Genomic DNA, 14,730 nt, shown 5'->3' on the forward strand with positions numbered 1-14,730 from the left:
AGGTGTGATGGGGTGTTGCCTTCGCCTGATTGCTGGGTGGCCTCCCGTCCCTGAGGGCTCCCGGACTGTGAGAGGGGGCAGGCTGGGCTGAGGGAATTTTCAAGCACCAGGCCTCTAGTACAATCCTATATAATAAAAGCCTAATATGCTAAGTGTCCAGTTGTCTGGTTAGCCATTCAACCAATCAAAGCGTAATATGCTAATGATATGCTAAGGCCATTCAACTGCTTACTATGACATGCACTGACCACCAGGGGGCAGACTCTTGGAACAGTAGGTTAGGTTGCTGCTGGGGTCCGGTCGATCGGGACTGAGCAAGACGGGCCAGACACACCATGCAGCCCTCCCATGGTCCCTCCCAAGCTGGCCAATCTCCTGCATCCCTCCCTGGCCCTGATCGTGCAACTGTGGGGTCTCTCAGCCTGGCCTGCACCCCCTTGCAATCCAGAACTCCTTGGGGGATGTTGGAGAGCCAGTTTCGGTGCAACAGCGGAATGAGCCGTCACTATGACATGCATTGACCACCAGGGGGCAGACACTCAATGCAGGAGCTGCCTCCTGGTGGTCAGTGTGCTCCCACAGAGGGAGCACTGTTCAGCCAGAGCTGGGCTCACGGCTGGCAAGCGCAGTGGCAGTAGTGGGAGCTTCTTCTGCCTCTGCGGCAATGCTAAGGATGTCCAACTGATGGCTTTGGCCCGCTCCCCTCCCCTGGGGGGAGCGGGACAAAGCTGTCAGCCGGACAATCCCCTGAGGGCTCCCGGACTGCGAGAGGGGGTGGCAAGGCCAGGGCTGACACCACCCAGTGCATGAATTTTGTGCACCGGGCCTCTGGTATATAATAAAAGCCTAATATGAAGCCTTAATTATGCCAAATTGTCCCCTGGGTCAGTCGTACGACAGGGAGACCAGGAGTTGACCCCCAGGGGGGGCACAAAACATGGCAGGCGTCGGCAACGTGGTGCTGGTGGGCGGGTGCCGCCGCCCAGCTCCCAGGCACTGAGGGAGCCAAGCAGGGGGCCTGGCCCCGATCAACTGCCGCGCAGGCGGGATGGTAGAGCAGGTGAGGGCGTGGCGCCAGGCCATGGCGGGGTGCCAGGCAGGGCTGCGGGGCTGCGGGGCTGCGAGGCTGGGAGGCTGGGGGCATGAGCTGTGGCCCCATCCCCGCAGGCCACCCTGAGGGACCGCACCCATGCATGAATTCGTGCACCGGGCCTCAAGTATATAGATAAAAGATATTCCAGAAAATCAGTGACTTGCCCAAGGTCTTACAGCTTCAGTTAAAGGCTTAATAAACTGTTTTAAGATCCACAATGGCAGGGATTGTTATTTAGGCCACCACTGTGTCCTTTTTACCTAGTACAATGCCTGGGACATGGTAAGAGTTCAATAAATATTTGTTAAAAAGGAGGGTAAAAACGAAGATAAAAGGGAAGGAAATCTCCCTTGCAATATGACTGAAAGTGTCTCCCTATCTTCAATTTTCTAATCTCTAACACAGGTGAGAAAATTAAGCAGTATCTTTAATATCATAAATAGAAGAGAATAAATCATATTCCATATTTTTAGCTTACTGAATATTTTATTATATTTGAATGCTTAAAAATTTCTAATGCATGTTACCAACTCTTGAACAGGCAGAAGAATAGAAAATACTCCATTTATGAAGATTAGTGACATTTTTAAGTTTTAATCCTCACCTGAGGATATGTTTTTATTGATTATAGACAGAGAGGGAGGGAGGGAGGAAGGAAGGGAGAGAGAGCTAAAGAAACATTGATGTAATAGAGAAACATTGATTGGTTGCCCCCTGACAGGGGATTGAACCCACAACCTAGGTATGTGCCCAGACTGGGAATCGAACCCCCAATCTTTATTTTGGTGTTCAGGATGATGTTCCAACCATCTGAGCCACCTGGCCAGGGCGACATTTTCAAATTCTGAAAATTAAGGAAAAGTGCTTACCAAAAATTTCTCCATTTTTTGCATATTCTGTCACAAGGTACAACATGTTTTTGGTCTCCATTACCTATTGATAAATAATTCCATATTAGTCTGACAGGAAAGAATTGAAATTTGCCACATTTTATAGAGTTACTTATTTTAAAACTACTAATAAAAGTGTCAAAGTTATGAACAATTCAGAAGCTGGTAAAGTATAAGACACAATATCCTTATGCTAACACTCTGGTGAAAAATCTAGATCCTTGCTCTTCCAAGTGTCATCCATGGACCAGCAGAGGCAGCACTGCTAAGGTATCTTAGAAATAAATGTAGGCTCTCAGGCCCCACCCAGATCTACTGACACAGAATTTATCTTTTAACAAAATCCCCAGGTGGTTATTATGCACATGCAAGTTTAAAAAATGCTAATATAGGTAACTGGAGTTTTGAAGTTCAATTTTTTACCACCTCCTCACTGACTTTTCTAGCCCTGTGTGATACGGGAGACTATGATCAAGGAAAGGAGAATAAAATACAGCTCAGTTTATCTGGCACAATGTGATATTCCTCCTACTATACTTTAATACTGTAACAAGTATTATTATTTTAAAACATTGTTCAAAAGTTTCTTCATAACTCCACCGCTATATACACTTTTATTTAAATTAGTTTTTCTAGGTTCAGAGAAGAAGCCTGTCATTGTCATAAACTTGATTTTTCAAACTATACTGAACCGAAAAGAAATGAATTTACAAATTCAAAACTGATTGAGTTTTAGATTGCCTCTCTGTAACACTCTACCATTTTATATACTGGCACATACTAATAGCATAAAATTGAACTGCTATCTACTAAACAGCTGAAGCAAATTTGCTTTAACATGTAGGTGTAGGACTACCCCCTATCAGACCAGAAAACTAAGAGCCACCTACAATTTGGGTCTAAACAAGCCAAACAGCAAATCAATTTACCTGATCATTTAGTTCAAATAAACATAGAGTTATCATGTGAAGCTTCATGTTTTAACCTCAGTTTGGCTTATGGTTCATCAGAGACTTCTAAGAATGTGATTATTTTTTTATAAGTATCCTCTTCAGAAATTTTTTTTTTAAAGTGTAAAGGGGCCTGGCTGGCGTGGCTCAGAGGTTGAGCATCAACCTATGAACCAGGAGGTCACGGTTCAATTCCCAGTCAGAGCACATGCTTGGGCTGCAGGCTGGATCCCCAGTGGGGGGCGTGCAGGAGGCAGCCGATCAATGATTCTCTCTCATCATTGATGTTTCTATCTCTATCTCTCCCTTCTCTGAAACCAATAAAAAATATATTTATAAACTAAAAAAATTTAAAAAAGCGTAAAGGGAGAAATACTCTGGTATACTATACATTTGACCTAAGAGGGCCTCTATGGTTTTAGAACTTCAGGAATTGTTTTGAGTGGCACACCAGTCTCTCATTTTTAGGTAATGATAATGCTAATGGTCCCACACCTCTTTAACTGCAAATTTCTATCAATAAAAAGTTGGTATACTATACATTTGACCTAAGAGGGACTCTATGGTTTTAGAACTTCAGGAATTGTTTTGAGTGGCACACCACAGTCTCTCATTTTTAGGTAATGATAATGCTAATGGTCCCACACCTCTTTAACTGCAAATTTCTATCAATAAAAAGTTGTTTAGCTAAGTATGTATATGTATATGTATATTTGCATGTATATATGTATACATAAAATATGTATCTGCATTTTGAATATATAAAGAGATACAAATTACATACTCGTGCCACTGTCTAAATACAATAGGTACATATAGTCTAGCATACTGTAACATTTTAGTTTGAAACTAATTTTCCAATATAAATATTCCACATCTTAATGAATGAAATTATTATAAGTGTTTGGTATTACATTACCATTCTTAAAGATGAAATACTCTTTAAAAATATGAGAAAGTCTTCCTTTTAGAAAACATGGTTTACACTTAAAATGGGTACAGTTTCCTACAAAAATTATATCTTAATAAAGTTGTTTTTTTAAAAATGGCTGTTACTTTATCTAATATAACAACCCAAATAAAACATAAGATTTGGCTCTAGGTATTACAAATATGTCACTAAGTAATAAATCATTTTTGGCCTTTATATTTCATAAAACAATAGCAATATATTTTTTAAGTAAGCAGAATTCCCATGTCCTCATTAATAGTACCACCACCAAATCCAGCAGGTTTAAGATGGTATCACAAATGCACAACTATGAGCTTTTAATTAAAAATTTTTTTAAAATATATTTTTATTGATTTCAGAGAGGAAGGGAAAAGGAGAGATAGAAACATCAATGATGAGAGAGAATCATTGATCAGCTGCCTCCTGCACACCCCTACTGGGGATTGAGCCCGAAACCCGGACAAGTTACCTGACCGGGACTCAAACCATGACCTCCTAGTTCATAGGCCGATGCTCAACCACTGAGCCACACCGGCCAGGCAAGCTTTTTAAATAAATAACTTACAGTCTGAGAGACACGTTAAAATTAAGCTACGAGTTTTTACTTTCCCAATTTTTTATTTGAATATAGAAAGGTGGTTGTACTCAGTTTAGTAAGAACATGACATCATCCTTTTTTAATACGTTGAAAAAACTATCATAAAAGAGAAAAATGATGATGCAAAATAGAGAACTGAATGTGAGAAGCATGGAGAGTTGTAAGGCTAAGTCATACCTGATAAAGTTTGATTATGTGAGGATGGTCTAACATTTTCATTATTTGTACTTCTCGGTAGATTTTCTCAAGGTTCACTGCATCCAGCTGAGATTTATCTATAATTTTTATCGCCACCTGCATCCCATACACAAATAAATACAATTAGTATAGAATGGTTAACATTTTCCAGTTAGAATCTTTTTAATAAATGACATCTGAGACTTCGCCTGTAGGTTCCTATTACAATAATAGCTAGATTAAATTCAATGCTCATTTATTTATTCATTCAACAAATAGTTCTTAAACATCTACTATGTGTAAAACACTGGTATATTTATTTTGTTTGGTAGTGTCTTCAGTGTGCTATGAAGAATAACCCTACAAAGTTACTTTAATAAAACATATTTCCCTTTCAATACAAATGTAATGCCTTTGTACTCCATTTATAAATTAAATAAAATATCAGCAGTTTCAACTAGTTATTATCCCACCACAAGGTACCTATAAATAAATGATCAGCCAAGTAGAAGAGTTTCTATTGTGCTAAAATGAAATACACACACACACACACACACACACACACACACAAAAGGCTAAGTGACCAACTGTACATCTGTCCAACCAACCAGCCAGTATATATGACGCACACTGGCAATTTAAAAATAAACATTGACTCGCACATGTGTGATACATATAAAGCTCTTGCTGGCGCCTTAGCATGCGTGTGTTGCTTTCTCTCGAGTTTGAAGAGCGTGTGACGTTAATGTTGTAAATACTTCATCACAAGGGAAATTAGTCAAGCACTCTGAAAGTGTTTTTACTCTTAATGTGGTATACAGGGAGATATCTGAATAATCAACTTATCAGTCATTGTTTTTATCGGTTGTTTTTATAACATGTTTTTGTTGTTTTTATATCATGTCTTTGTTGTTTTTATATCATGTTGTTGTTTATTTATTATCAATTTAAATATTATTTTCATATACATTTTACTAATTTTCTTTCATCTCTGACACTTCTATTATAGAGAAAGGGTGAATAGCAATATTAAAATATTTCTTCTAATTAATTTCCTTTTAATGTGCAGGAATCCATGCACCGGGCCACTAGTTTTTCTAAAAAAGCCAAGTGATAGGTTCAAAAGCTAATATAAATTATAAAAATTCATCTCCATGAAGCTACCCATTGGATTAAATTTTTTAAGATATATCTTTATTGATTTCAGAGAAGAAGGGAGAGGGAGAGACAGAAACATCAATGATGAGAATCACCGATTGGCCGCTTCCTACACACCTCCCACTGGAGACCGAGCCTGCAACCCCGGGCACGTGCCCATGACCAGCATCGAACCTGGGACACCCCGGTCTGCAGGTCAACGCTCCATCCACCAAGCCAAACCAGCCAGGGCTGATTTAAATTTTGTTTTAAAAATCAAAGTGCAAAAACTCAAATGTTATTAATTATACTAAATTTTGACTTTCATAAAGGAATCTGATTTTTAAAAATGTGGCCTCTCCCTGTTATAACTAGATAGGAACCCAAACCCTCCCAAGGTTAATAATTTGAAGGAGCTGCATTTGAAGATGAATAACTAGGTCAGGGGTCCTCAAACTTTTTAAACAGGGGGCCAGTTCACTGTCCCTCAGACTGTTGGAGGGCCGGACTATAGTTTAAAAAAACACTATGAACAAATTCCTATGCACACTGCACATATCTTATTTTGAAGTAAAAAAACAAAACGGGAACAAATACAATATTTGTATTTGCATGTGGCCCGCGGGCCGTAGTTTGAGGACCCCTGAACTAGGTAATCAGAAATCAACAATCATGTACCTTTTTTTCATGCAACCAAAAAAACCCAATTTTTAAAAATTAGTATATCTTTGGTCAGGAAATAAACCATTCTGACTTAAATAAAATTTTCAGATAATTAGACACCACCCAAATTTAATTGTAAGTTCTGAAGAAACTCTAAAATGTACTTTTCATTCTATGTATGTATTCTGAACATAATTCAGTTTTATGTTGTTTCAGGGTAATATTTAAAATATTGATACTGTATGCACGATAATCAAATAGGACTCAGCTTGTCAATTATTTTTTTCTTCTTTCCTTATAGCTACTCTGTCCTTTGCTTATATCTCTACTGTAAGGTTATTTCTTTTCTTTTTTTTAAAAAATATATTTTATTGATTTCTTACAGAGAGGAAGGGAGAGGGACAGAGAGTCAGAAACATCGATGAGAGAGAAACATCGATCAGTTGCCTCCCACACACTCCCCACTGGGGACGCACCCGCAACCAAGGCACACGCCCTTGACCAGAATCAAACCCGGGACCCTGAGTCCGCAGGCCGACGCTCTATCCACTGAGCTAAACCGGTCAGGGCTGTAAGGTTTATTTCTTACCTTTGTCTATTTCTAATTTGCTGTCACAGCTTGTTTTCTGATTTGAATTAATTGTAATCCACAGAAGAACTCAAGTTCCCAAGAGAAATCAGATTACTAAATATATTCATAAAACTAAATTTTTGCCTAAGAAGAAAGGGGGTAGGGTAGAGCTTCTTTGCTAGGCAGTTTTACGATAGTTATTTTGATGTTTGTTAGTATTTTGCTTCTGTAATCAAAATATTCTAAAAAGTAGAAAGTGCTAAACTTTGCTAGAAATGAGACTATAGGCACAGTTATTATCATTTACTTTGGGTAAAAGTTGACAGATAAAAAGATAACTAACTCTATACTTGAATATTTTCCATATCCCTTAGGACGGTAACATGGGCATATTTTGTCTCCCCATTTTAGCTGTCTCTTTATATTTGCTTCTACTAGTATGTATTAGATAGGACTGTTATGCCTCCCATTCTTTGTGGGCTGGCCTAGTGTAGAAAGTATCTTGAGGGACCCAGTAGTGCAGTCTCTTTGTTCAGCTGAGCTGGATGCTCTAGGAGTGCCCTTTGTGTGCATTGTTTGGGCTCTCCTGTTGTAATTGGGACTTGATTGTTGATATCCCGTTTGTGGGAGGGATCTCCCCTCCGACTTGCTACCAGTGAAGTTCAACCCCAAGGTTGTCGTGCCAGCTGTCCAGTGGTCAGGGACTCCTTAGCCCAGAGGCTGGGTCTGCTTTGAGTCTCACGCCTTGATTTTCCCTGTTCTGAGCTGTACTTCCCTCACCGAGCTAGTCCTGCAGGTGTCAGCTGCAGGCGCTTGGGCTCCCGCTGGCTTTTGCCTCGCTGAGCAGTCTGGGATGGGTCTGCTGTGGAGACCCAAACTGCTGTTTCTGACTAATTAGATATGTATGCATTGTTTTAAAAATAACCTTCAGTGAATTTATTGGAGATTAGAAAAATTAATATTCCTTCTGCAAGTGTTCAAAAAGAAAGTTTCCTATACAACTTTAGAGGGCATATTGGATAAGCTAAAATGATTACTAGGATGATTACTAAATCCCATGTAAAGTAGCAACACTGAATAGTGTAACCTCAGAAATAGGAAAACGAGAATTAAAAACAACAAAATACTGCCCTGGCTTATGTAGCTCAGTTGATTGACCGTCATACCATGTACCAGAAGGTTTCCAGTTTGATTCCCAGTCAGGGCAACAAAACAAAAACAAAAAACCTAACAAAATACCTAATATGTCACTTATATCTCAAAAGATACCATTTTCACTTATTATATTTACAAAGATTAAAATGTAAACACTCTTGAGAGCTAAGGTTCAAAGAGATGGCCACTTTTATATGTGGCTGCTAGGAATATAAAATAGGTTATAACTTTTCTATAAGGTAATTTGACAATGTCAAGAACCTTAAAAATCATCCATCCCATTTAGCCTAAGGATTCTACTTCTAAGAAATTATTTGAAAGAAATAATCTGAAATGATAATTTATAACATTAAAAAATAGAAACAGTAACTGGGAAATAATTACATGAACTATGGTAAGTTTATATTATGACTTATTAATATTAACTATTAAAATGGTTCCTTTTAATAATATGGAGAAATGCTTAGACTAAAAAATCATGGATTATTTTATTTTTCCATTATACTTTTCTGTATAATTTCTCTTTGATTAAAATGAATACTTTTCTAATAAGAAAAAGAAAATGGAGTTATATTTATTAAATATGCTAACTTCTCTATCTGTGAAATATTAGTCATTTTCTTAATTTCTAAATTCTTTATAAAATGGGTATATTTTAAGATTTAAATATTAGTTAAGACTATATATAGAGATGTTTCCAATAATCTTAAGTTAAAAAATACACACAAATATAACAATTACGTAAAATAAAAATTTGCAGATTAAATGTAAGAGCAGAAATCAAATAATGTTAAACTGATGAATAAAAGGAATATTTTCATGTTTCAACATATAATTTAATACTCATGTTACCCTGTATGATAAATTTAGAAAAAATTATTTCACTTCTCATAAGAAATATTAATCTCATACATTTAAAGAAACCACACACACGAGTGGCTTTGAGGAACTTTATAAGGAAGTTACAAAATAAGAGCTATTCTTCTAGTAACAAATCAGAAGGCATTAACATATGTTTGCTGTCTCAGGTAATATCTGCTTCAGTGTTATTTACTACTAACACACTAATTCTACACTGTCTCTCTAAAGTAGCAAGTAGATTTATCCTTACCATACAATTAGATTTTTAAAGTTAAAAAATAAAATTTGACTAAAAAGTGAATGTAAGTAGTCTATAATGAAAGGGTTTCTGAAAGCAGTAAAAGTCAGTAATAAAATTGACATGGAGTTCTTTAATTACCCTTTAAGGGTAAATAAATTAGACTTTTTTTCCAATTTAAAATTTGACTTTTAAAATACAAGAATTTATATAATAAAATAAGCCCTCATTAAGATTTAATTTGATTATTATAATGATGGGTAAGCGAAACCAATTGGAGTAAAGGTAAATGTTAGTATACTTTTATATGCCTAAAAATTGAACTGAGAATTTTTAAGACTATAAATTATTAAAAATAATCTTAAAATTATTTAAGCAAATTTACAAAAAGACAACTCAATTAAAAAATGGGTCGAAGAACAAACAAGCAATTCACAAAAGAAATATAGTCATCACATGAAACTGTGTAATCAAAGAAATGCAAATGAGAATAAGATATATTATTTTCTTCCATCAAATCGGAAAAGATTTAAAAATCTTATTCCTGGTAAATATGCATTCTTCCTGGTAAAAATTAATAGGTACTCCTTTTTTATTTTAGGATAATTTGGCATCCCATGCCATAAGATACAGATGTAAAAACATATTTCCTGACCCAAGAATTTCCATAACTATGGTATTACCCTAAGGAAATAATCAGATAGGTATATGAAAATGTATATACAGGAATGCTCTCTGAAACATTATTTTTGAAAGAGAAACAGTGAGAGAGCGAAATAAGAACAGGAAGTTGATAAATAAAATACAGTCAGTCATGTGCAAGGATAGTATTTAACTGAAGTTCTTTTTAAAACTTTGGGAAGTTTCACTAACACATTAATTAAAAAACACAGATTACATATATAGATGACATCAATTTTATTACCTATATGTAGAACATATGTGAATAACTAAGAGGATATGAACTTAATTATTTCTTGGTCTGGATGGTGGAATTAAGGATATTTATTTTCTTCTTTGAGCTTTTCAACAATGTCTACATTGAATAAGCAATGTCTAGAATTATTTTTGTAGTTGGAGGAAAAACACATAAATACTATGATTATTTTAAAGAACTTAAAACAAATTTTAGCATCACTTTTTAGCTTACTCCATCCAAGATTCATTTCTTAACCTGTTTAAAGTATTTTTAAAATGATGATTTTTAAATTACATTCCCAAATGTAATTCTTTCATTCTTCTAATAATCTGAAACTGGATACATGGGCTGTTTCTCTTTGAAGGGTGAAATCGCATTCTCCACAAATGTTCTGTATAAAGGAACTTTTACATAACTTATAAAAAATATGCAGCCAGAAGGTGGAAGTACTAGGTACACCAAAGAGGAAAGAAAGGTATCTTAATGAATTTCTGGAATCCATTTGGCTCCAAGGAAATGAATCTGTCATCAGCAGTGGGTCATAAATCAAATGTCATCATGTGAATCCAAGAACTGAGGCCAGTTTCAGTTATTTCCAAATAAATGTTTTCTTAATTGCCTGATACTGAGATATAATTTCCCAGTGGAATTAAAGTAAGAACACATTAAACTCTGTTAAAGTTTAAAGTTTCTACAGAATATAAAAATTTACACAACTCTTATTTTGCATATTTGCCTCCCTCAACTGCCCCAAAAGAACAGAGTATTTTGAACAGAATAATTTGCCAAATATTACTAGCCTGGGTGCCAAGAAACTAGAGACAATTTCTAATAAAGCATATATCTTCCATGATAAATAAAATAATTATTTCATCACAAAGATCATAAATAGACCTAGATACAAATATGGATGATTAAATTATTTGGTAGCAAGTCCTTCTGTTGCCCATAGTACAGGTGCTGCTTGAAATCTGGACTACTTCATAGCACAAGATTAATACCAAGAATACTTAGAGGAGTCTTAAAATTTTAAAGCAAAGTATAAAATTCAATTGTATTAAAAAAATAAGTTCTCTTCTTCAAGAAATATTGCAATCAGGGTATGATATACCCTTCTCTGGTTTCTTACCCTTGCTCCAAAAATGCAACTTTGATACTTTATTTGGAAAACTTAAAAAATATATTTTAACGTAATAGTTAAAGAGTTATGCCTAAATATAAAAGCCCCAAATGCACACAGAAAGCTTTTCAGTGAACAAAAGCTGTGTTCTGAATATCCTTACTATAAGTTTTGTATTCCAGGTTCTCTTAAAGGGTAGGTGCCATTTAATAAGGCATTTTCAGAATCTCTGTGAAATATATTTAAGATTCCAAGGACCACATATTTATGTGTTCTTTAGCTAAACATGATACATTTGATAAAAATATATTACTCTTTAATATAAAAATAACCCTCTCACTTGGTAATTTCCCTTCTAGGAATTTACCTCCAATTTCTCCTTCCTGAAAAAATAAAAAAATTCAGACAAAGAATTATATACACAAAAATCACTCAGTGCAAGTTATTTACTATAAGTCAACACTGGATGCTATCTAATGTTCAATAATAAGGAAATTATTAAGTAAAATAGGATTCATCTGTAAGGTAGAACACTGAAGATATTAAAATGTTTTATCAAGTCCTGGCCAGTGTGGCTCAGTTGGTTGGGCACTGAAAGGTTGCCGGTTCCATTCCCCGTTAGGTCACATATCCTGGTTGTGGGTTCATCCCTAGTCAAGGTGTGTGGGAGGCAACTGATTGATGTTTCTCTCTCTCTCTCTCTCTCTCTCTCTCTCTCTCTCTCTCTCTCCCTTCCTCTCCTTTTCTCTCTAAAAAAATCAATAAAAACATTTTTAAAAAATGTTTTATCAAGTTACATATAATAAGCAAAATGCTAGGCCTGTAAGTGGAAAAAGGGATACAATGTATATATGTGTACCTACCATGTGATCTCATCTATGGAAAAATGCATTAAAAAAGATGACTAGAGGGAAACACACCATAATGTTGAGAATGACTTATTCCCACTGGTGAAGAAATTATACATGTACTTTTTTATGATCTATTCTTTATATTTTCTACATCAAGACTACATTTCTTTAATAGTCAGAAAACAAGAAAAAGTTTAAGGGTACAAGTGATTTTTCTGGAATTTTACTTAACAGACAAAAAACCTAGCCATATAATCAGATAAAAGATAAAAGTTCTTTGCTAGTATAGTATTAATAAAATAAAACACTACTCAAGGACACATAGCACTACTGCCTAAAATAGTTTAACAGTCTAAATGCTATTATTCTTTTCCCACTATGCTAATTTTATAAAATTAGCCACTCTAATTCATAAATCACAAACGAATACTACAAAGCTTTTATGAAGTACTGCATTATATTAGGAAGCCTTCCCTTTTGTTTGCAAATTTACACAGAGGTCCAACATGAGAATACTGCTTCAGATGATGATGTAATTATATTTCTTAATGTTAAGCTATTTAACTGATTAGACCAAAATGAAGATCTCTTTTGTCTACTGATTTCCCCCCCTAAAATGCCAACAGTCTTGGATCTCCCAAGCTCTGTAGAAAACATTATTTTTTAATGATACAGAACAAGAGGCAGAGAAGAGCCCATTCAAAATAAAAGGGTCCAATTGTTCATGACATTGATGTTTAAACTAAGCCCTAAAATTTGTCTTGGGTTCCAATTTTAGAAAAAAGACCTCTAAGTTTTAAAACACACAAACATACTGATGTTAAAGTATACTCTATTGAAGGACCTTTTATAAGCAATAAGTATAAGTATATTTTGCTGATACTGTTCTTTATACATTATTTTCACTGTAATTACTGTACTGTGCTCAGCAATGAGAAGCTAAAATAACGTTCAATAAAACTTTAAAGTTTCCACTAGCCATTTTATTTATATTTGAAGTAGCTATTGTATTTATTAAAGACATAAATATACAGTGAATTAATGACGATAAATACTTCTTTTTAAAAACTCTCATTAACAACGAATAGTATACTCTAAGAACAATTGTTCTTACAACTGTATCTAAACAATTCTAAATGCAAATTACCATAAAACTTCACAGCAACTTTACAAAACTTGAGATCTACAGGTACCTTTCCTTAATTACCCTGCTATTTCACTCACCCCTCTCAACTTGAATATCTCCAATCACACCAAATCACCACAAACACACTCACCCTATGTTAAACGCACACTACTTCTTTTTGTATGTTAAGGACACCTTCTTTAGAAAGGCACAAAGGAGATGGGCTCTGTGGACTAGAAATTTAGCTCTTAACATAAATCATTTTACACACACATATACTACACACACAATTCAGGATCTGGGTGCTCTTTCACAATCTGACCTGTGCCTTCAATTACAAATTGATCTCACTCCATCTGATAGCCAAATCGTGGCACTACTTCACAGTGCCCCCTAGCTCTGCAAGATGTATCAGGTTAAAACTGACATCTTTTGAACTGTCAAGCTCAACAGAATGTGTCAGTCACTATAAGCCCCACTTAAGCAGAACTTAAACAGATACTCTTATTACCCAAATTTCATCTAATAAATAACAGCTCACAATTAAATCTTGCTACTAATACTGATAAGACCTGATGAGAAAAAAAAATGATATGAACTGACGGGTTTGGAGTTTAACCACATAACAATATATAGTTCAAAGTTCTGTAGCTTTTGTAACATGCGATTTGTTTGACTTTTAGACAGTTATGAAGCAAGGACTCATATAAAAAATACACTTTAAAATGCCTTCTTTTAATGTAATTTAAAGGGGAAATGACATATCATTAGACCATAGTTCTTTAGAAGAATGGAACCAATTTCTTCATTTAAAAAAATGCTGGATCAGATGAAGTAACCTCACTATTAGTCACAGTATTTATCATTACAAACTTAATCTGAATTGCTAACATTGAGAAATCTGTGAGAGGACAACCTGTAACCTTGGTACTGATGCTAAAAAATAAGTCATATTTGGGTAACTTCAAGATCAGTAAGGGAGGGTGAACAGTGAAGATGACGCAATGACATACACCCCTTCTTTTTGGCAATGGATCCCTTCACAAAAACAAAGAAAAAAACAAAGTTAAGCAAAACTTCTAAGAAAAACAGCTACGAAAATTACTCAAGCTGTCAACTGCCCTCCACCTTACACTGCCCTTCTGAAAAATAAAAAGGTCCTGTTATTCCACATTCAAACCCTAGTACACCCACACTAATATGGGGAAAAACGGAAAGGGGTGAAAATTGGGAGAAAAAAAAACCAAACTGAAAAATGATGAAATAACAAAACCACTACCATGAGGCAGAGTGGAATACGTCGAAAACACCAGTGTTTTTTTTTTTTCTTCTAAAGAATGGTTCTGTTTCTACCGGTTTTTTCTAAAGTATTATTGCACATCTAAATAGAAGACCCGAGGAGAGCAGCTGAGGCGTGGAAGAAGGGGGG

The 14,730-nt window shown here is 35.5% G+C and overlaps 1 protein-coding gene across 2 annotated transcripts in view; it reads right to left on the reverse strand.

The window, feature by feature from the left end:
• Positions 1 to 14,730, reverse strand: part of SIK2 (salt inducible kinase 2) — a 123,482-nt gene that overhangs the window by 107,573 nt on the left and 1,179 nt on the right. For both annotated transcript variants that reach the window (XM_023757893.1, XM_006093505.3), the window contains exons 2-3: positions 4,661 to 4,777; positions 1,963 to 2,026 (exon numbers count right to left, since the gene is read on the reverse strand). In XM_023757893.1, the coding sequence (XP_023613661.1) occupies positions 1,963 to 2,026; positions 4,661 to 4,777 (181 nt within the window). The remainder of the gene's footprint in view (positions 1 to 1,962; positions 2,027 to 4,660; positions 4,778 to 14,730) is intronic.

Source organism: Myotis lucifugus, unplaced genomic scaffold, assembly GCF_000147115.1.
Source record: "Myotis lucifugus unplaced genomic scaffold, Myoluc2.0 scaffold_117, whole genome shotgun sequence".
Classification (NCBI taxonomy): domain Eukaryota; kingdom Metazoa; phylum Chordata; class Mammalia; order Chiroptera; family Vespertilionidae; genus Myotis; species Myotis lucifugus.